This window comes from Phyllostomus discolor, chromosome 13 (assembly GCF_004126475.2).
Source record: "Phyllostomus discolor isolate MPI-MPIP mPhyDis1 chromosome 13, mPhyDis1.pri.v3, whole genome shotgun sequence".
Lineage (NCBI taxonomy): Eukaryota > Metazoa > Chordata > Mammalia > Chiroptera > Phyllostomidae > Phyllostomus > Phyllostomus discolor.
In genome coordinates this window covers 55,344,455-55,363,527 of record NC_040915.2, presented here as the reverse complement: position 1 = coordinate 55,363,527, position 19,073 = coordinate 55,344,455, and the positions used below count along the sequence as shown (strand labels likewise).

General features: G+C 56.0%; 1 protein-coding gene across 1 annotated transcript in view; it reads left to right on the top strand.

Annotated features, from left to right (window-relative positions):
- The first annotated feature begins 452 nt into the window (after positions 1-452).
- The window catches only part of MN1 (MN1 proto-oncogene, transcriptional regulator), a 47,018-nt gene continuing 28,397 nt past the window's right edge, over positions 453-19,073 (top strand). The window contains 23 exon segments of the mRNA XM_028528700.2: positions 453-1,763; positions 1,766-2,674; positions 2,677-2,859; positions 2,862-3,309; positions 3,311-3,403; positions 3,405-3,549; positions 3,551-3,649; positions 3,651-3,939; positions 3,942-4,031; positions 4,034-4,135; positions 4,138-4,316; positions 4,318-4,438; positions 4,441-4,511; positions 4,513-4,551; positions 4,554-4,689; positions 4,692-4,786; positions 4,788-4,870; positions 4,872-4,966; positions 4,969-5,010; positions 5,013-5,077; positions 5,079-5,093; positions 5,095-5,205; positions 5,208-5,439. Coding sequence (XP_028384501.1) covers positions 1,697-1,763; positions 1,766-2,674; positions 2,677-2,859; positions 2,862-3,309; positions 3,311-3,403; positions 3,405-3,549; positions 3,551-3,649; positions 3,651-3,939; positions 3,942-4,031; positions 4,034-4,135; positions 4,138-4,316; positions 4,318-4,438; positions 4,441-4,511; positions 4,513-4,551; positions 4,554-4,689; positions 4,692-4,786; positions 4,788-4,870; positions 4,872-4,966; positions 4,969-5,010; positions 5,013-5,077; positions 5,079-5,093; positions 5,095-5,205; positions 5,208-5,439 — 3,709 coding nt within the window. The 5' untranslated portion in view covers positions 453-1,696.

The following is a 19,073-nucleotide window of genomic DNA, read 5'->3' as shown; positions in this document are numbered from 1 at the left end:
AGCCGAGGGTTTCGTCCCAGGCTGAAGCACAGTCGATTCTTAGCGACTTGACGTGGTGAGTCCAGGAGCTTCGCCTGGCGACCCCATTGTCTGAGCGCCCCGCACGCTTACCGCCCACCTCCCCGCCCCCTGCCCACCCCGCAGGTCTCTCTTCAGTTGGGGTGGGGAGTTGGTAACTGTGAGTGGGAAGGGGTGTGAACAAAGGCAAGCTCCCACCACTCTAAGTCTGCAGCCTCCTCCCCCGGATGCGCCGGGAGACCAGGGCTACCCCCCCAGAGCACTGGCAGCCGACCCCCAGGCGAGACTGGCGCGGGAAGCCCGGAGTTGGCGAAGTGCGGGATCGTACCGGGGCCTCAGCCTCCAGCTCCCAGGACCACCTTAAGAGCGAGCCCCGCCCCGGACCCAGAGCTCGGACTGCGCTGATTGGTGCAAATGTAATGGCTGAAATTGATTGCTGAAATGCAAAACTTGTTGCTGCTTCTCCCGGCGCTGGGCGAGACGCAGACACAGAGAGGGGAGCTGAGACCCTCGGAACGCCCCACGCAGAGCCCCCCCCGCTAGCCAGGAGAGGGGTGCGCGGACCCCCCAGAGCTGCCCTCGACCCCCCCCATTTCGGGCTCTGAGAGCTCAGCCGGAAAGCCTTAGCCTGCTCGCCCAGCGTGTCCCTCAACCCGCGTACGCCCCCCCTTTCGGGGTCCGAGGGGGACTCGAGCAGCACCTCGGCGCGGAGGCAGGGAACCCGAGCCTCGGAGCAACCCAACCCCTCGTTTCTCTGCTTGTCTGCGCCTGGAATCGGGCGCGGAGACCCCAGCGAACTCAGAGACTGAACAGCAGAGGACCCAAGCGGCGGGAGGCGGACCTGGCCGAGAAGAGGCGCGCGGGGTGCGGTGCGCCGGGGTGCAGCGCACCGGCCACGGAGCAGGGGAATCGTGTCTTCCCCCAACCCTCAGCTCCAGCCCCGGGTGCCTGCCACCTTCGCAGCCCCGCTGCGACCTCGGCTCGAGGGCCAACATCGGTGATGCCGAGCGGAGCCTGCAGTCCTCCAAGCCACTGAAGAAACAGCAGCCTCTTGCTCGGGGCCGACAGGGACTGTGCGAGCGGATCGTGCTTGGCGGAGGCTCGGGCAACCGAGCGCGGGGACTCCGGGGGGAGGGGGGAGGGACCGCTCTGTCCGTGTCCCGGCGCCAGCCACGGCTTTAAAGGGTCCTTCTGCCCGACCCCTTAACAGCTCTGCTACGAACTCCGGGAGGCTTCGGGCGGCGTCCTGGGGCTCCCTACACGACCTGATCGGACTTAGGACTTAAGAAGGTGATCGCTCTGCTTTCCCTGCCTCCTTCCCGCCTCCTTCCCCCTACTTAACTTTTGTCTCCACTCGCCTGCAGCTCTGTCCCCTCCCTGCAAACCCACCCGTGGCTGTGCCAACCGCGCAGGGCATGGGCCCTCCAACACCGCTCCTGGAGGCCCCGTGGCGCCGCAAGATGTGAGAGGCTCGTGTGGGGCAGAGCCAAAGCTTCGGGAGAAGAGCTGATAGCCCCCAGCCTCCACAGGCAAGGAGGGGTGGCTGTGCGCGCTGTGCCCCCGCGGTGCTGACCGTCCGGAGCGCCCAACCCAGGGCCGGAACGAGTAGCTGGCCGGAGGCGCGCCGCGCGGAGAGCAGGCTGTCATGCCCTATTGATTCCCCCACCCCCCGCCAAGTATGTTTGGGCTGGACCAATTCGAGCCCCAGATCAACAGCAGGAACGCTGGCCAGGGCGAGAGGAACTTTACGAGGCCGGACTAAGCATGAACACCCACTTTAAGGCCCCGGCTTTCCACGCAGGGGGACCCCCTGGCTCCGTGGACCCTGCCATGAGCGCGCTGGGCGAGCCCCCGATCTTGGGCATGAACATGGAGCCTTACGGCTTCCACGCGCGCGGCCACTCGGAGTTGCACGCGGGGGGGCTGCAGGCGCAGCCGGTGCACGGATTCTTTGGAAGCCAGCAGCCGCACCACGGCCACCCGGGAGGCCACCACCCCCACCAACATCACCCTCACTTCGGGGGCAACTTTGGTGGCCCGGACCCAGGGGCCTCGTGCCTGCACGGGGGTCGCCTGCTCGGCTACGGCGGCGCCGGCGGCGGCCTGGGCAGCCAGCCGCCCTTCACCGAGGGTTACGATCACATGGCGGAGAGCCAGGGGCCTGAGAGCTTCGGCCCGCAGCGACCCGGGAACCTCCCGGACTTTCACAGTTCGGGCGCCTCGGGCCATGCCGTGCCTGCCCCATGCTTGCCGCTGGACCAGAGCCCGAACCGAGCCGCCTCCTTCCACGGCCTGCCAGCCTCCAGTGGCTCCGATTCCCACAGTCTGGAGAACCGGAGGGTGGCGAACCAAGGAGCCGTCGACTCGCTGGAATACAATTACCCGGGCGAGGCGCCCTCGGGACATTTCGACCTGTTTTCGCCCTCTGATTCTGAGGGGCAGCTGCCTCATTATGCGGCAGGTCGCCAGGTTCCCGGGGGCTCTTTCCCGGGTGCCTCGGCCATGCCCAGAGCTGCAGGCATGGTGGGCTTGTCCAAGATGCACGCGCAGCAGCCGCAGCAGCCGCCGCCGCAGCAGCACGGTGTGTTCTTCGAGAGGTTCGGGGGGGCCCGCAAGATGCCCGTGGGCATGGAGCCTGGGGTAGGCTCAAGGCACCCTTAATGCAGCCTCCCCAGCAGGCCCCGCCGCCCCCTCAGCAGCAGCCCCCACAGCAGACTCAGCAGCCGCAGCAGCAGCAGCAGCCTCCGCCGCCTGGGCTTCTGGTCCGACAAAATTCGTGCCCGCCTGCGCTCCCCCGGCCCCAGCAGGGTGAGGCGGGCACGCCCAGCGGCAGCCTGCAGGATGGGGCCCCATGCTGCCCAGCCAACACGCGCAGTTCGAGTACCCATCCACAGGCTGGAGAAACCGGAGCATGCACCCTTATTCCGAGCCTGTGTTCAACATGCAGCATCCCCCACCGCAGCAGGCACCTAACCAGCGGCTGCAGCATTTCGACGCACCCCCTTATATGAATGTGGCCAAGAGGCCGCGCTTTGACTTCCCGGGCAGCGCGGGAGTGGATCGCTGCGCTTCGTGGAACGGCAGCATGCACAACGGCGCTCTAGATAACCACCTCTCGCCCTCCGCCTATTCGGGCCTACCCGGCGAGTTCACACCGCCGGTCCCTGACAGCTTCCCCACAGGGCCACCCCTGCAGCATCCGGCCCCAGACCACCAGTCCTTGCAGCAGCAGCAGCAGCAGCAGCAGCAACAACAACAACAGCAGCAGCAGCAGCAGCAGCAGCAGCGCCAAAAACGCGGCCCTCATGATTAAGCAGATGGCGTCGCGGAATCAGCAGCAGCGACTGCGCCAACCCAACCTGGCCCAGCTAGGCCACCCCGGGAAGTGGGCCAGGTGGCCTGGTTCACGGCGCCCCGGTGAGCGGCATGGCCCAGCCGAACTTTGAGCGCGACAGCGGCAGCGCGGGCGCGGGGCGCCTGGGCACCTTTGAGCAGCAAGCGCCGCACTTGGCGCAGGAGAGCGCGTGGTTCCCCAGGTCCGCATCCTCCACCTGGTGACCTGCTGCCCCGCAGGATGGGAGGCTCGGGCCTCCCTGCTGACTGCGGCCCCCACGACCCCGGGTTGGCGCCGCCCCCCTCCGCCCGGTGGCTCGGGGGTACTGTTCCGGGGCCCTCTGCAGGAGCCGCTGAGGATGCCCGGAGAGGGCCACGTGCCCGCGCTGCCCTCCCTGGCCTGCAGTTTGTGGGGCAGCCTGGCCGGCCTGGGCCAACTGCAGTCACCGGGGGCTGGAGTGGGGCTACCTAGCGCACCCTCTGAGCGCAGGGCCCCGCCGCCGGATTTCACGGCGCCGGCGCTTGGGGGCCAGCCTGGCTTCCCGTTCGGCGCAGCGAACCGGCAGGCCACGCCACACAGCGGCCCAGGGTGAACTCGCCCCCCAGCGCGGGCGGGGGTGGCGGCAGCACTGGCGGCAGCGGCGGCGGGGGCGCATACCCGCCGCAGCCTGACTTCCAGCCAGCCAACGCACCTCGGCCAGTAAACTGGGCGCGCTCTCGCTGGGTTCCTTCAACAAGCCCAGCTCCAAGGACAACCTGTTCGGCCAGAGCTGCCTGGCTGCGCTCCCACAGCGTGCCAGAACATGATCGCCAGCCTCGGGGCCCCCAACCTCAACGTGACCTTCAACAAGAAGAACCCGCCCGAGGGGAAGAGGAAACTGAGCCAGAACGAGACCGATGGTGCCGCCGTTGCCGGTAACCCGGGCTCGGATTACTTCCCCGGAGGGACTGCACCGTGTGCTCCGGGGGCCCGGAGGCCCGTCGGGGACAAGTAGCAGTGGCTCCAAAACCTCGGGGCCGCCCAACCCTCCTGCCCAGGGGGACGGCACCAGCCTCTCTCCCAACTACACCCTGGAATCCACGTCGGGGACGACGGCAAGCCGGTCCCCGGGGGCGGTGGCCGGGGAAGGGGTCGCAGAAAAAGGGACAGTGGTCACGTTGAGCCCCGGGACCTTCTTCGACAAGTACTCTGCAGCCACCGGACAGCGGGGGGCGCGCCTGGGGTGAGACCAGGGCAAGAAGAAGGAACAGGCACAGAAGTCGGGGGAAGCTAGAGGGAGAGGCACCGCGAGGGGGCACCTACGCCTCACGAGAAAGCGCTCACTTCGCCGTCGTGGGGAAGGGGGCCGAGTTGCTCCTGGGGGACCAGCCGGACCTCATGGCTTCCCTGGAGGGCGGGGCCAAGTCGGACGGTAGTTCCCCGCACGTGGGTGAGTTTCGCCTCCGAGGAGGTGAGCACAAGCTACGCCAATGAGGATGAGGTGTCATCCAGCTCCGACAACCCCCGGCCCTGGCCAAAGCGGTAGGAGCCCCCTGGTGACAGGCTCGCCCAAACTCCCTCCCCGAGGGGTGGGCGCAGGGGAACATGGACCGAAGGCGCCTCCGCCCCCGCTCGGCCTGGCATCATGTCTACCTCTACCTCGACCCCTGACAGCTACGGCGCGGCGGGGGCTCTGGCCACCCCGGCACGCCGGGCCTGGAGCAGTCCGGACCACCTACGAGCAGCGAGCGGCGCGCCGCCACCCCGACGAGATCCACCCGCTGGAGATCCTCCAGGCACAGATCCAGCTGCAGAGGCAGCAGTTCAGCATCTCGGAGGACCAGCCCCTGGGGCTCAAGGCAGGGCAAGAAGGGCGAGTGCGACCGTGGGGGCCGCGGGCGCTCAGAACGGAGACAGCGAGCTGGGCAGCTGCTGCTCCGAGGCCGTCAAGAGTGCCATGAGCACCATCGACCTGGACTCCCTGATGGCGGAGCACAGCGCCACTGGTACATGCCGGCTGACAAGACCTTGGGTGGACGGCGCGGACGACGACAAGACGCTGGCGCCCTGGGAGAAGGCCAAGCCCCAGAACCCCAACAGCAAAGAAGGTATATGCGCTCGTCCCGGTCCCCTTCTCACCTCGGAGAGACCTGCCCCACCCCACGGCAGGCTTAGCTCCCGCCCCGAAGGCTCCTTGAAAGGGTGGGTTCTTGGGTTGGGAGAGCACAGGGCTTTCTTAATGCCTAGCCCAGAGCGCATACCCTTCCTTTACCTTACACCAAGGGCTCTGTGAGCCTGCCCCTGCTTCCCCCTTAGGTACTGCCAGGTAGATTCTAGTTCCACTGGGCGGTAAGAACTTAAGTGGCAGCCCTTTGGGCACTATTACAGAGTCCTCTCCACCCTCAAGTGTTAGCTGTGTTGCCGGGTGCCCGGAGGTCTAGGAACCTTTCTTTTCCCACTGAGACCCCTCATCACTCTCAGCCTTCAGGCTGGCTCCACTTCTTAGGGTTGTGTGCCCCACCCCTTCCTGGTAGGACACCTGGGAAGTTGTGTTAAGGCCTCCCCACCTTTCCCTAGTCAGCCAACCTCTAGCTCCAGCTCCCTTCCGTGTGCCACCATCTTTAGAAAAAAAGTTCCCAGCTCTGGTGTCGCAGCATCACTCCGAGGCAACGCCTAATTTGACATTTGCTCCTAATGAGTCGCTGTGTTGTCTCCTCTCCACTGTGAGAGTTGCGGGGGAGAACTGGAGCCCGTAGGGGCTGTAGGAGGCAGGCAGCCTTTTCCAGGTGCGTTTCCTTCCTGTTTGGTGGGGCTGGGGCAGGGTCTGCTTGGCAGAGTCCAGACCGCTCACCAGGGCATCATTTGTGTGTGTGTGTATGGGGGGACATGGATATGTATTCTTAAGACACAAAGGACCCCACGTTCATCAGTATCTCCCTGTTTTGGTGGACAGATGTCCAGTCCCAGCTCTCCCTTTGCATTCTAAGCACTCCCTCCCAGCCAGGCCTGGAGGCTTTTGAAGGTGGGTGGGATGGGGGTTAGTCAGTGAACTGCCATTCCAGTTAAAGTAGTAACAGTTTTTTCAACCTAAAGAAGACTGGGCTGCTGTAGACATCAATTTTCTTTTTCTTTCTTTCATGGGACCTTCCCCCACTTCCAGATAATGGCTTCTTAAAATTTAGGTGACATCATCCCCCATTGCTACCTTTTTCTTTTAAACCCTAGTTGAATCCTCTTGGTTTCAGCAGGCTCAACATTATCCCGAAGCCACTGGCTGGCGATTTAAACATCTTTAAAAAATATGCCCCTTGATTCTTGCTCCCTATTAGAGTTCTTTTCCCTTTGCCTTCGTGTTCCTGGTCCTCCCCCACCTCCTGCTCTCTCTTGACCCCCGGTGTCAGGTGTGGGTCCGTTGTAGGAGACTGGGATGGGCAGGAGGGGGAGGGGAACCGCGGCCGGAGTTGGGTGGCTCAGAACTCTGGGCTCTCAGGGCGCCCGTCCTGGTAGCTTTCCCGCTTAGGTTTTCTCATTCATGAATGCGGCCTCGCTGCTTTTCTCTTTGTTCGCCTACTGCCCAGCCCGGGACGCCGCTCTCTCGTTCGGAGCCTGGTGTTTAGCATGCACAGCAGACGCTGGGGCAGCATCGGCATTCTCCAGGCTTCTCCCAGGCACGGCCATAAATTGGTTAGTTTGGGACCCTCCGCTTCTTCTTCCCTTTATCCCCCCCGCCTTTTAAAAATGGAGTTGGACACGGCATCCTGCTCACTCACACCCCCCCCTTTTATTTTCTTGTACACAACATCTCGATCCCCGTCCGATCGATAGCTGGTTAGCACAAATCCCAGCCCCTGTCACTTCTACCTGGCGTGGCCTGCTGCCCTCCTCCTCCCCTTTCTCCCATCCCCCCAGTAATTAAGAACATATTGGCCAAAATGGGGTGAGAAAAGTTAAAAAAGAAAACCCGATTTAGTGAATTAATAAAGAAAACCCGGTAGCACTCTGCCTGTGAGTCTTTTGAAAGACCTTAGGTGAAGCGGAATGGGCGGTTTTAATGAGGTTTGTTTTTTTTTTTTTAAAGGTGCCCCACCACTCCCTTGCCTGTCCGTCTAACTCATCTTCCTTCACAGAAAAAAGTAATGGAAAGATTCAGGCGGGGAGTGAAGAAATGTCATAAAGAAATGTTTCATTTTGCTTGTTGCCTTATCGCAGTCAGACAAGGGAAACTGTTGTTTTGGAAAACAGATGCTAGCCACTTTGGGGTTGATTTCCCCCAAGTGCCCAGACAGCCTTCCCCAGCACCCCAGAGGACGGGGCCTTCCTTCGGGGACGGCTGCAGGCCTGGCCGCCTTAGAGGTCTCTGGCAGGGACACCCACTTGACCTCCTTTGTTTTGCACTCTGGGATGTGGGAACGACAGTTCCTAGATAAAGCCCTGAATTGAGGTCACTCACAGCTTCTGCAGCCTTGGGGCCGCTAGTTAAGGCTTTGTAAGGTATTTGCATCCGAGTGCTGCTCCCTGACTGGTAGTAAATAAGGATGATTAAACCTTTGCATTGTGATAACACCCTATAGTTCCATCTGCACATGTTGGGTGAATAGTACACAGAGCCTTCAGCGGGCCCCCGAGAATCAGAGTGGAGTGTACCACTTCGAAATAGAGTTAAAAACAACAACAACAACAACATTAAAGTAAGATGTTCTGCTTTTCCTTAAACACATGCCTGTATGGTCCCATCGGCCATGAAGCAGTGGGGTCTAGCGGCTTCGAATAATACCTTCTCTAGGTTCCAGCCTCGACACGCACTTTCTTTCCTTGGCACCCCCCTCCCCCTTCAGGCAAAGCCCTTTTTGTAATGATATTTTATTTTGTCACGCCATAAAACACGCCAGTACTAATGTGATTAAATATTAACACCGTTTCTGAAATTCTTCGCTCCGCTGACAAAACCCTGGTCGGTATTTAACAAAGTGATCCCTGCTTGGACGGGAGAGGAGGGATAAGTCTTCAGAGCCGCACCAGCCGGCCGTGTAAGCCAGGGGGCCGTGCCCGGATTGCCTTATGGGGCTTAGATGTCCTTTAGAACTAGACCAGCAAGTTGCAGTTCTGGAAAAGACCAGGCCAGCTTGACATGTAATTACAATATATGTTTTTTTCAACCAGGAAGTGAGCCTCCCAAAATTACACTGCCCCTGACTTCTTAACCCACCAAACAACTTTTATATAATGAGACGTGCATCTCATCATGAGCTTCTGTTTGCACAAAGTTGGGGTGGGGGAAGGGTGAGGACATGCAAAGGAAAAAAAAAATCCAGCCTATTCAGGCACATGTAAATCAGTGAGGATTACGTGAATTGGAAATTAGTTTGCAAAATTGTTCACCTATTTTTTGTAATAGGTGTATGGCCATGGAGGAATTTCAAAACAGAGAAGGAATGATAGATTGTAGATGAAGTATAGATTGTAAAAAAAAAAAAAGTGTGTTTCTCCCCCCCCCGCCCCTTCCTTCCCCAGAATTTTCAAAGCTTGAATAACCATATTCTGTTTTGTGTTTATCCTTGCCAAACTTCCACTGCGTTGGTTGCTCTCTATCTTAAAATCCGGAGCAGTCTAGAAACGCTCTTTCACAGACGTTGGAATGGGAGCGAGTCTCTGTATTCGCTCTGCATGCAATCCTGCCCTTTTTGGAAGTATGACATTTTTACAGTGATGCGGAAGAAATTTTTGGAATTTCATGCTTCCCTCCGTGTTCCAGTCAGAACACAGTGAGCAGTGCGGAGAAATAGTAGGCAGGGAGGATTGGATCACTGGATTTCTTCTTAGACATGGGGCCGGCTGGGGGGAGGAGGGGGTGCTGGTGCTGTTTTTCTGAATCCTTTCCCCCGCTCCCCACACCTTGGAGAGAACTGTAAGGCTCACTCACACTTGTCCGGGGAAGGCGAGGAGCCTGGCGCCCCTGTTCCCCTGTGAAACCATCCAGCCAGGGTTGCATGCCTTCATAGGACTTTTGCAGCCTCTGGAAGATGTAACCCAAAACTTCGCAGGTGTTAATCGGGGGTAACGTAAACAGGAGCCCCCTTTGTGCAGCTGACGGGAGGGCCTGCCTGCTCCCCAGCTCGTTCGGGACCTACTCCTACTGTTCTCGGTGCGTGTTTAATATTTCATGGTGGTAATAAACCTGTCTTCTTCGCCCGCCTCCCGACACGAAACCCCAGCCTAGCATACAAGTGCGATTATACATTTCTACTAAATATTAATAAAGGACAAGGATGTTTGGAGGGGGCGGAAGCTTTATCGGTGTTGAACTTGTCAAGGTTTCTGCCACTGGATTTTTTCTGGCTGTTTTGATTTTAAATAGCCACGGCCTTCTCATCTGTAATACATACTTATGTATTCTCCTCAGTCAGAAGTATATACAATTTGTGTAGATTGAAGGGTTTTCCTCAAGGGTAGCTTTCTTTAATACAAATTCATTTACGTTGCTTGCGAGGCCCCTTCAGACCGGAAGTAAGAGACTGTTGAAATGTACTCCTATTTTATTGAGATTTCTAGGAAAGCAGTGAGGGTTGGTTAATCTAATTTCTCTTTCTAGCAATGAAATTCAATGGTTCCTGATATGATTTTGTTTGCCTGACAGAGGTATTTAAATTTCCACAAAGAATCTTAATAGGCCCTGAAAATAGGGCTGCCCTCGCCAAGAAGTTACTTGATACTCTCTGCTGATATTGAATCTACATCTTTAATAAATATTCTGGGAGGACCAGGTGAAATTAGAGGAGGAAAATTCTTCCCGCTGTGGAAAGGCACGCTTGCATATGTATCCTTGGAATTTGCCAGGATCTCCTCACCCCGCTGCATGCTGGAAGATTTCACAAGCTCACCTCTCCCCCCACCTGAGTGACAGTAACACTGCGCTGTGTTCTTCGCTCTGGGAGTGATCCCCTGTGCCCAAAGCGTTCAGGAGAGAAATACTCCTGGTAAGGAATACTGTGTTTACCTCCGTTTAGTTCATCTGAGATGAAAAGGCTATAGCTTTAGGTAATAGGATCAAATGTTTTGGGCGCGTGAGAGAGCAGGCAGGCCTCCCCAGCACATGACGACATAAAAACACCAAACCCTCTTGTGCCAGAGGGGACCTGGGTTTATTGGGGTCCCTCTGCCACCAGTGGGGGCACCTTGTAGCCTTTGCTTGCTGCCCCAACTGCTTATTGCCCCCCCAAGTCTTCAGTCTGGAGGGGCTGCAGTAGCTCAGCTTCATCACTGTGGCTCCAGTCGGGATTCTGACGTGCCCGGCGGTGGTGTTTGTTTTAGGACGAGGTCTATTTTAGGCACGTCTCGGGTGGACAGATTTGAGTGTGGGTTTTGATGGCTAGGGGCTGAGATGTTGATACGTACATGAGTGCGTGATCGAGAAGAGAGACATTTGGGGGAACATTTTCAAGTGTCCTCCTTGCCTCGCACACACCGGAGCCAAGCGCAGCGGCCTGGGGGCCAGCCTGAGAGGGCAGGGCTGCGGGAGGTGCTGGGTCTGGACCTCTCCGTCGTCCACAGAGGACAGCAGGGCCCCCGTGCGATCACGCGCGGGAAGGAGCCCCCCCTCGCCCCACCCTGGTGTGCACACATATCCATACGCACGGCCCGGTGTATTCCCATCGCAGCTTCCAGCTACGCCTCCACTTCACCCTTAATCTACTCTCTGAAGGCGAGTGGGGGGAGAGCTAAACCTTCCATCTCAATGGCCTTCGCTGGCAGGTTCTGATTCCGTAAAGGACTGAATGAGTGCAGGTCCTAAAAATAGAGGGAGGCATTTGGAGATCCTAATTATGAAACCCGGGCCTCCCGGCCCTCCTGGGCCTCGGGTGACTCTGATCTGGAGCACTTCAGTAGCAGACACACGTCACCCCTCACGGTTCTGTGCGTGAGCATGCATGGAGGTGTCTCACTGGCGGAGTTCAGCTGACACTACTCTTTGGCCAGGAGAGGAATCTTTGAATCAGCGGCCCCCCCCCCCCCTCCATCCCCCACCCCCCCTCTCCCAGTCGTGGGACGCAGACGTCGCTTCTCACTTATGGAAATTCTTTTCCTTCATTGTCATCCTTTGGTGCCAGCGACGTGGCACGTTTTGTTCAGTGGCTGCCGGGCGCAGAGGTGGCCCTGGTCGTTTCCTGCCATCTACTGAAGACACGACAGCACGCTTCCAACACGCAGCCTTGTCCCTTTAGGGTGTGAGTGGGAAGATACCCATGAGCGTGCACCTCAGGGAGCCCAAACTCCATGCTTATTTGGTGACCGGGATTGAAAAGCTGAGTTAAATTTAATTCACTTGGGCAAGGAGGGACGTTGGAGAGGCATCATTCTCTCGGGGTGTAATCACCTCACGCTTGCTTTGTTTGCTGGCCTGCATTTTAATCAGAGGCCTCTGAGGTCTGGGAAGGCCGTGGAGGGTCTGCTCCCAGTGTGGCGTTTGCCCAGGAAGGAACATGGGGGAGAAGCGGGCGGTAGAGAAGGTGCCACAGGTTTCTTCCCATCTTGAAATCCAAGGGGCCGTTTCTCACCTGTTCCTGATAGCTTCAGACTTGGGCCGGGCAAGTCTGTGTCGGGCTGGCATCTCCGGGACCCACCGAGGGCAGGCCCGTCGCAGCCCCAGCACCCCACGTTCCCACTCTCCCTCTTGGCTGAGAAAGCCGGTGGGTTTTCATAATCACGGCCTCCTGGAGAAGCTGGCTTTGAGCGAGAAGTTGATAGTGATTGTGTGTGTGTCCTTTCATGCTTTTTATACTTCAGCATGTGGACCCAAATGCCCTCTCCACATAAAGGCAATTGAATTGAACAGTTTGGAGGTCTGAGTGCATTCGTGGTAGCAAATTGGCTCTTTCTGAACGTCCCAGAAGGAACATCATACGTGGAGTAGGCTTGTGCAGAAGAGGGGGAAAACTTCTGGAGGAAATGCGCACTAACTTTGCTGCTGAGGCTCTCTTCGGCCTTTCTCCCCACGCCCTCCTCCGACAGCCTGTCTTGTGAGAACTATGTGGCCTGGAGCTGGGTTCCATTCTCGGAGTTTAAACTTAGTTTTTTCTTCTCATTGCTGATAATAATTTAAAGAGTCTCCGAGTACAAAGATTTCATTTGATCTTAAAGCGCGGGTCAACATTTTTGCTGGAGTGACATGGTCTCAGGCCCTTCTGACGCAGCTGGCTTTGCGTGACTGTCTGGGGAAGTCGTCTGCCCCGAGTTGGGGGCCCCAGTGTGGTGTTCCTGGCCATATTTGGGAGCTCCTGGAATGTTAGTGAGTGCGCAGTTAATGCGTGACAGTTAATGAGCGAAGCCCTCCACACACACACACACACACACACACACTCACACGCACATGCACGCATACACTCCCTGTTCATCCAGTCATCCAGGCAGGGTGAGATGTCAAAAAGATATGACCCTTTTCAGTTACCGTGAAGCAGCGTTTTCAGACGCCCTTGGATCTTGGAACACAAGCATTGTCGAGTGAGTGGCAACGACCACCAGGAATGAAATACTTCTGAGGGACCATCTTGTGATGGGAGAGGGGCCAGGGGAGTGTGCAGAAAACATAGCAGGCTTTGAAATCCCTAAGGCTCAGCCTTCCAGAGAAAGCGAGGGTTGGCTGGGAATTCTCTGAGAAGTAAGCGGGGTCTGCCTGGTTTGTGTGTGCTGTTTAAAAAGTCCTTGAGAATGTTAGGGCCCCAGTCTTCATGTGGACACTCTGACTTCCTTTCCTCTGAGCCAGAAACACCCCCAGTTAGGAAGACTGGATGGGGATTGGGGTACATTTTATATTTTCTGGGGGAACAATAACAGAGTGGGGGAAAGTGCATTCATATGAGTCGAATGCTGTTTACCGACACTTGGGGTTCAGGAGTGGAAAATAATTGATAAATATGGAAGTCGTTTATACAGCATCCCCTGGGCAAGGCGAGGGTGAGTGAATTGCTTAGGGGCCGGTGTCGGCCATCGTAAAGGACAGACCGTTCTTGGCTGAGCTCTCCCTGCTGGGCCTGGGGCTTCCACATGACCGCAGATGTTTTGGGGGGGAAGTAGATGTGAAGACCCAGTCTGGGACTGCTGACCGCATCGTGGGTCTGTTAGCAATCAGGGCCGTTTCTGTTTAGTTAGTGGCCGAGGCAGACACCCTGGGCAGGGAGGATGAAGACCCAGATGGACCCTGGGTGGGGTGAGCCCTGGTGACATGCCCATGGTGAACTTACCCTGCAGAAGAGCCGGCCCCCACGAGGCCTGCTGCAGACACATCACGTTTCACAGATGTGCCCAGATCGTTCCATAAAAGAGGGACGATGAGGGTGAGAAAAAGCAGTGACCTTTCCCCCGGTGACCTCGTTACGTGACCGCCGAGGTTTCCCTCCCACGCCCGGACCTCTTCAGGGATTATCTGCTCACAGACCTTGCAGGCAGGTCCCACTGCCTTGACATGCAGGCAGAGCCCTCCCACACGGTATATGTTTTTTCCATTTTTCTGAATGGTAGGCTGAAAGAGAACGAAAGTAAGTGAGGAATTCAGCAAGAAGAAGATTTCAGAGACTTGAGATAAGCCAAGTGTGGAAAGGAGCTGGAGAAATTAAGTCTCCTCTTTCCTCCCCTTGGTCCAGCCCTTAATGCTTTAGCAGCGAAGCTTAATTGGCTCAAAACAAATGGACCGTTTTCATCCCCTGCAATGTAACTTTTGGTGGTGGTTTGGTATTTGAGGGGAGAGAGGCTGCTGACCAAAATTTGGCTTTTTTAAATAGGAGCAATTTCACGATCCTTATGCCGTGACTATTTCTAAATTGTCCGGGCATAAAGCTTTGGATGCCTTTTGCTGGTTTCGGCTCCTGTGCAAGCATGCACGTGCACAGCCGCCCAGCCCGCGCGCACACACACGCACGCACAAGCCTGAGAAGTCTGACTAAGAAATGAAAAAAACAAATGTTTCTTTTTCCCCCTCCAAGAAGAAGCTCATACCAAGTTTTGTCCCCCATTCAGTTTTAAGTAGAAGCTTATTGATCTCCTGGTGATCAATTTTTGCCGAATTTGTAATCCTGTTAGGCCTCCGGGAGAGGCATGATTAATTTACTTGTACATTTCACTATTTTGGGTCAATCTAGTTAATAAGCATTTATTTTGTGCTCAGAGTGTTTGAAGCGTTTTGCTGGGATTGGAAGTGTGTGTGTGTGTGTGTGTGTATGTGTACAAGGGTGAGTGTGCACACTAATGGAGTTGCACACCCATCTGAGAATAAATGCCCCCTGGACTTGGGTCCCACCATCTCCCCAGGAAAAGTGGGGGGGGCCCTTCAACCATCACTTGTCGGGGAGGAGGGAGGAAAAGCCCGATGGTCCAGCAAACTGAGCCTCCCAGAGCCTTGGAGACGGCCAGAGAACATGGGTTGCCTTCTGGTGTCTTGGTCCCTGGAAAGTTTCTGAGCATTAATTCTTAATAGACTGGGAGCTGAGCCCCGACATGGAGAAGAGTTCGGAATCTTACACCGTGTTGGGGCGCCCTCCATGCTGCTGCTTGACAAATGGTGGTGCTGGGTGGTGGTGGGGGGGGGGGTGTAACTTCCAGAGAAACGCATGGTTTGACTTCCAAAGAAGGAAGAAAAAGTATGCATACTGCTTGAAAGCCGGGATAGTGAAAAACAAAGCAAAACAGCCCACAGCTTTGGCCGTTCGGAACACTCAGTCTCTGAAGGGGCATGTGTGTCCTTTCGATGGTGCGGGCGCTGCAGCTGGTGGTCTCTGGGTGCCCCCTTCTTCCCTGGGCTCCCCACCGCCTTCTTGTCTGTCTCTCTGTTTCCCAATGATGGGCTGAAATCCCGCTTTTATTATTATTATTTTTTAAAAACACGGGTTTCAGCCATAACAATTACAGAGCAAATGATTTCCTGAGCACCCCCATCCCCCATTCGCTTCATTCCTCGCACACATTTTCCACCGAGGCCTTGCCTTTGCAGAACGGAGGGCCGGACGGCGTGCTTTCGGCATCCAGCCAGCCTGCAATGAACTTGAGGTGCTGAGGAAGCAGGCACTGGGAGAGATGAGGATACAATTTCTTTTTTATGTGGGCCCGTTAAAGTCTAATGGACATCAGTGTCTAGCCTTAAATTTGGAGAGGGTCTTCATTTAACCCTTAAAACCAGAGTCATTTCCGGTAATTACGGTACCCCAGGCTGGACTACTAAATCTTCCAGAGTCTCAGCTGGCGGCGGGGGTGGGAGGGACCGAGGGGCACACCTGTTACCTGTATCGACTATAATTATGATATTTCTGGACTCCTGGTTTGAAAGGAAGAATTTAGGGACTGAGCAGGGCTGGAAGAGAGTGGCCCGAGGCGTTCTGGCACACGGCAGCGAAATCACAGGGGCCCCCGCGCTCTGTGCCCATCATAGCTTCTGCATTTCCTGAATGAATTAATTTAGCTCCCCGACATTTGGTATTAAGTAGTTATTTTGGGAGTCCAACAGAGAAAGAGCTGGAAGACTTATTTTAAAAATTAACTTCTCGGAAAGAAGGAAAAGGGCTGCATTTTGAAGTTTGAGGCCATGGGCATCCAGGCGGGTGCTGTCCTGGGGGAGGACACCGCTGGTGAGACCTGGCAGGACGTGGCCAAGTGGCCTGGTCCCATCCCCGACTGGGTTCTCGCTTCTCCGAGGAGGGGAGTTTCTCGAGTCTCCGAGGAGAAGGCCGCAACACCCCTACTCCCAGCAGTTTGTTTGGAAGTATTGTTTAGATTACTCTCGCTTTTCAAATGGAGAGAAACTTAGTTTAATGGGAAAACAGCAGTGTTACTCTCTTGGTGTGTTTGCTTTAGTGTTTAAAAATAGTTTGTTTTTGTGTCCTGAATTTCATCCTTTCTTGTTTGCTTGTTTGATGGAAACTGTGAGTGTTTGTGTGTGCATGTGTCTTGTGTGCATGTGCGTGTGTGTGTGTGAGGCCAGCACACACATCTGTAATGTACATGCAGGCCGTCAGTTGGCTGTGGTTGTGCACCCCCAAATCGGCTGTGATTTCACAGCTGGCTGCAGGGATCCAGAGCATTTGCTTTTAACTTAAACCACCTTGCCCCTTCCTTCCCCATCAGCGGACCCCTCCCAACCCCCCTCGTCCCCCACCTCCCTCAGCAATATTTATTTCTTCCTTAGGAAAGGCATGCCAGGCCTGTGTGCTGAGGTCCCTGTTGGAATCGATTTTCTGGGGTTATGTATTAAATGTGTTTGAGGGCGATTCCAGCCCTTAGCCTGGTCGCCCCGGTACTAATGGTAGCGGGGCCGATTATAGAGAGGCAAAGAATATTGTAAATGGCTTATGCAGAAAAACCATTTAGATAAAAATGCAATTTTCTCTTCTGCATAGAGTGCTAAGAATTAATAGCACATTCTTTCTAAATGGGTATTTTTATATTATATTTTCCTCCTAATGAAATTCTTTTCCCAAACAGGAGCATGTTTCATTTGAAACTTTAGAGTAAAATTGATCTGTTTTTAAGCCTGCAAACACTGGAGTCCCTTCCCTCCCCGCTCCAGTTTTTGACGCCGGATTCGTGCACAGGATGGGGATGGTGGTTCTGTCCCTTCCCTGTCCGCCTTAAGGCCGGGAAGAGGGAGAGGGGCTGTTTTCCCTTCCTTTCTTCCTGGGGTGAGTTTGGGGGTGTTTGGTGGTTTCCACATATAGAGAAACTGGTGTTGACATTCGAGCTCTGTGTGCTTGGTGCCCTCCAAGCCCTCACCTGCCCCGAGTAGGAGGCTCACCTCCCTTGTCCCAGGGAAATTTCCCACCATCCTCTAGGTGGGTCCCTCTCTCCCCGGCTTCTTCACTCCTTCAGGGAAGAAGACCCCTGCCTGGTGCCTGCTTCCCATTACAATGACAGCTGTGAAAGGGGATGCTTTTTAGCACCCGAGCACCCTCTGAGGGGTGGCTCTCTGCCAGGGCCGATGTGGCCATTTTGGGAGGAGTGGAAATTCAGAACTCCTTAGAAGACCGACTTCATGCATTCCAGCAGAAGCTTGCGGCGTCCTAGTTGCGGAAAGTCGTTGAGAGTTTGTTGCGCTGGCTGCTGTGGGCCCGCGTCTGCTGACCCAGTTTTCCTGCCTGGGTGTGTGCACGTGGAGATGGTGGGTAGACCTGTGTTGGCCACCTAGGCGTCCCTACAGCAGGGGAAGCTGCCGTGTTGCCGTAGATGGCCCTCCTGAAGCACACGCTTGTAGTTCTCAGGGCTGAAATAGTGCCAAGGTCAAAGTGTAGATGATGTTTAACAATGGGAAGGGACTCACATTTTTGTGCTTCTTCTTCACAACGCTTTCCAGCTGCCCAAAGAGGCCCAGAGAGGGAGAGCCACTCAGCCAAGGCCACATAGTGCAGTCGCTGACCCTCTCAGCCTTGGCCTTCCCTTGCTGCCTCTGGACCCCCTCCTCTGGAAGCTAGCATCCGATTTTGCTTGGCTAAGCCTTGTGCAGACTGGGGTCAGGGGCTTCTTACACCAGAAGTTTCCCAACTGTGTGTGGAAAGCACCATGCCATACATTCCTGATGACAGCAGCGCTTGCTCACCTTCCTCTCACGGGGGTGGACATTGTAGAGCAGACAATTCTTGACCTTGGGGAGATCAGTCATACCGGATCCTGCCAGACAAGTGGTCTAGGTGGCAGGCCTGGCCCTTGCTCTGGCTGCTCTGAGCTGGGAGACCGTAGCTCCTTCGGTGCTCCCGGCTTGGCTTCCTCATTGAGAACACTTTATAAAGGGGGAAACACGTTCTCACCTCCTGGAAGTATTGTGAAGACTAAATGGGGTAATTTTAGTTATACAGAACTAAATAGGATGGTCATAATGACGTGGTTAAGAGCATAGGCTCTGGAGCCAGACTACCTGGGTTCCAACCCCAGCAGCTCCACTTCTGAGCTGTGTGACCTTGGGCAGGTTGCTTAACCTCTCTGTGCCCCCCCCATCTCCTCATTGGTAAAAGAGGGGCAATAATAGCTCCTACCACATGGTGCTGTGCCAGCACTAGATTTTATTGACCACCTACTGTATGCCAGATGGTTCACTTGGAAGGTCATCTCACTCTTCAAAGTCCATGATGACCCTGTGGCTATCATTTGTCCCGTCTTAGGGATGAGGGTATGAAGTGTGGACAAGATAGGGGCTGGTGCTTAGGAGTCAAGTGGTTCAGGCTGGAGGGGAAGCACGCCGGGCCATGCATCAGGCAGTTCGCATAGCGCCGGCACCAGGGACTGGCTCCGTGAACTGTGCTGTGTCACAGGGCAGGGCTGGGCGGGGGCCCGCTGCTCCTGCAGCAGCCATCTCGGGCCTCACTGTCGGGTCCTCTCCTTGTTTGGGTCAGTCGGACCCTGCACACCACTCGGTATGCTGGTCCCAGCCCGCGCGGCCAGCCATGGTCAGGCACAGGCGGCCGGCAGCGGAAGGTGGCGCCGTGGCATTTGGGTATTTATCTTCCTCTTGACAGTTCTCCGAGTGCACGGAAGGAACAGTCCCCCAATAAGCGTGAGTAATGGTCAGCCTTCCTGTTGAAGGAATTCATGAGATGAGCTGGTCTGGTCCCCAGCCTCTGAGCACTTTCCCAGGAGCCCACGCCGACCATAAGCAGTCTGGGAGCTGGCAATAGAATATTGAACTGCCTGTGTCTGGTGCTTTAGGTGGGGCCTTGGCAGGCTTGGGCTGAACAGAGAGCAAGGGAGAGAGCGAACTTGAGAATGAATAAGCAAC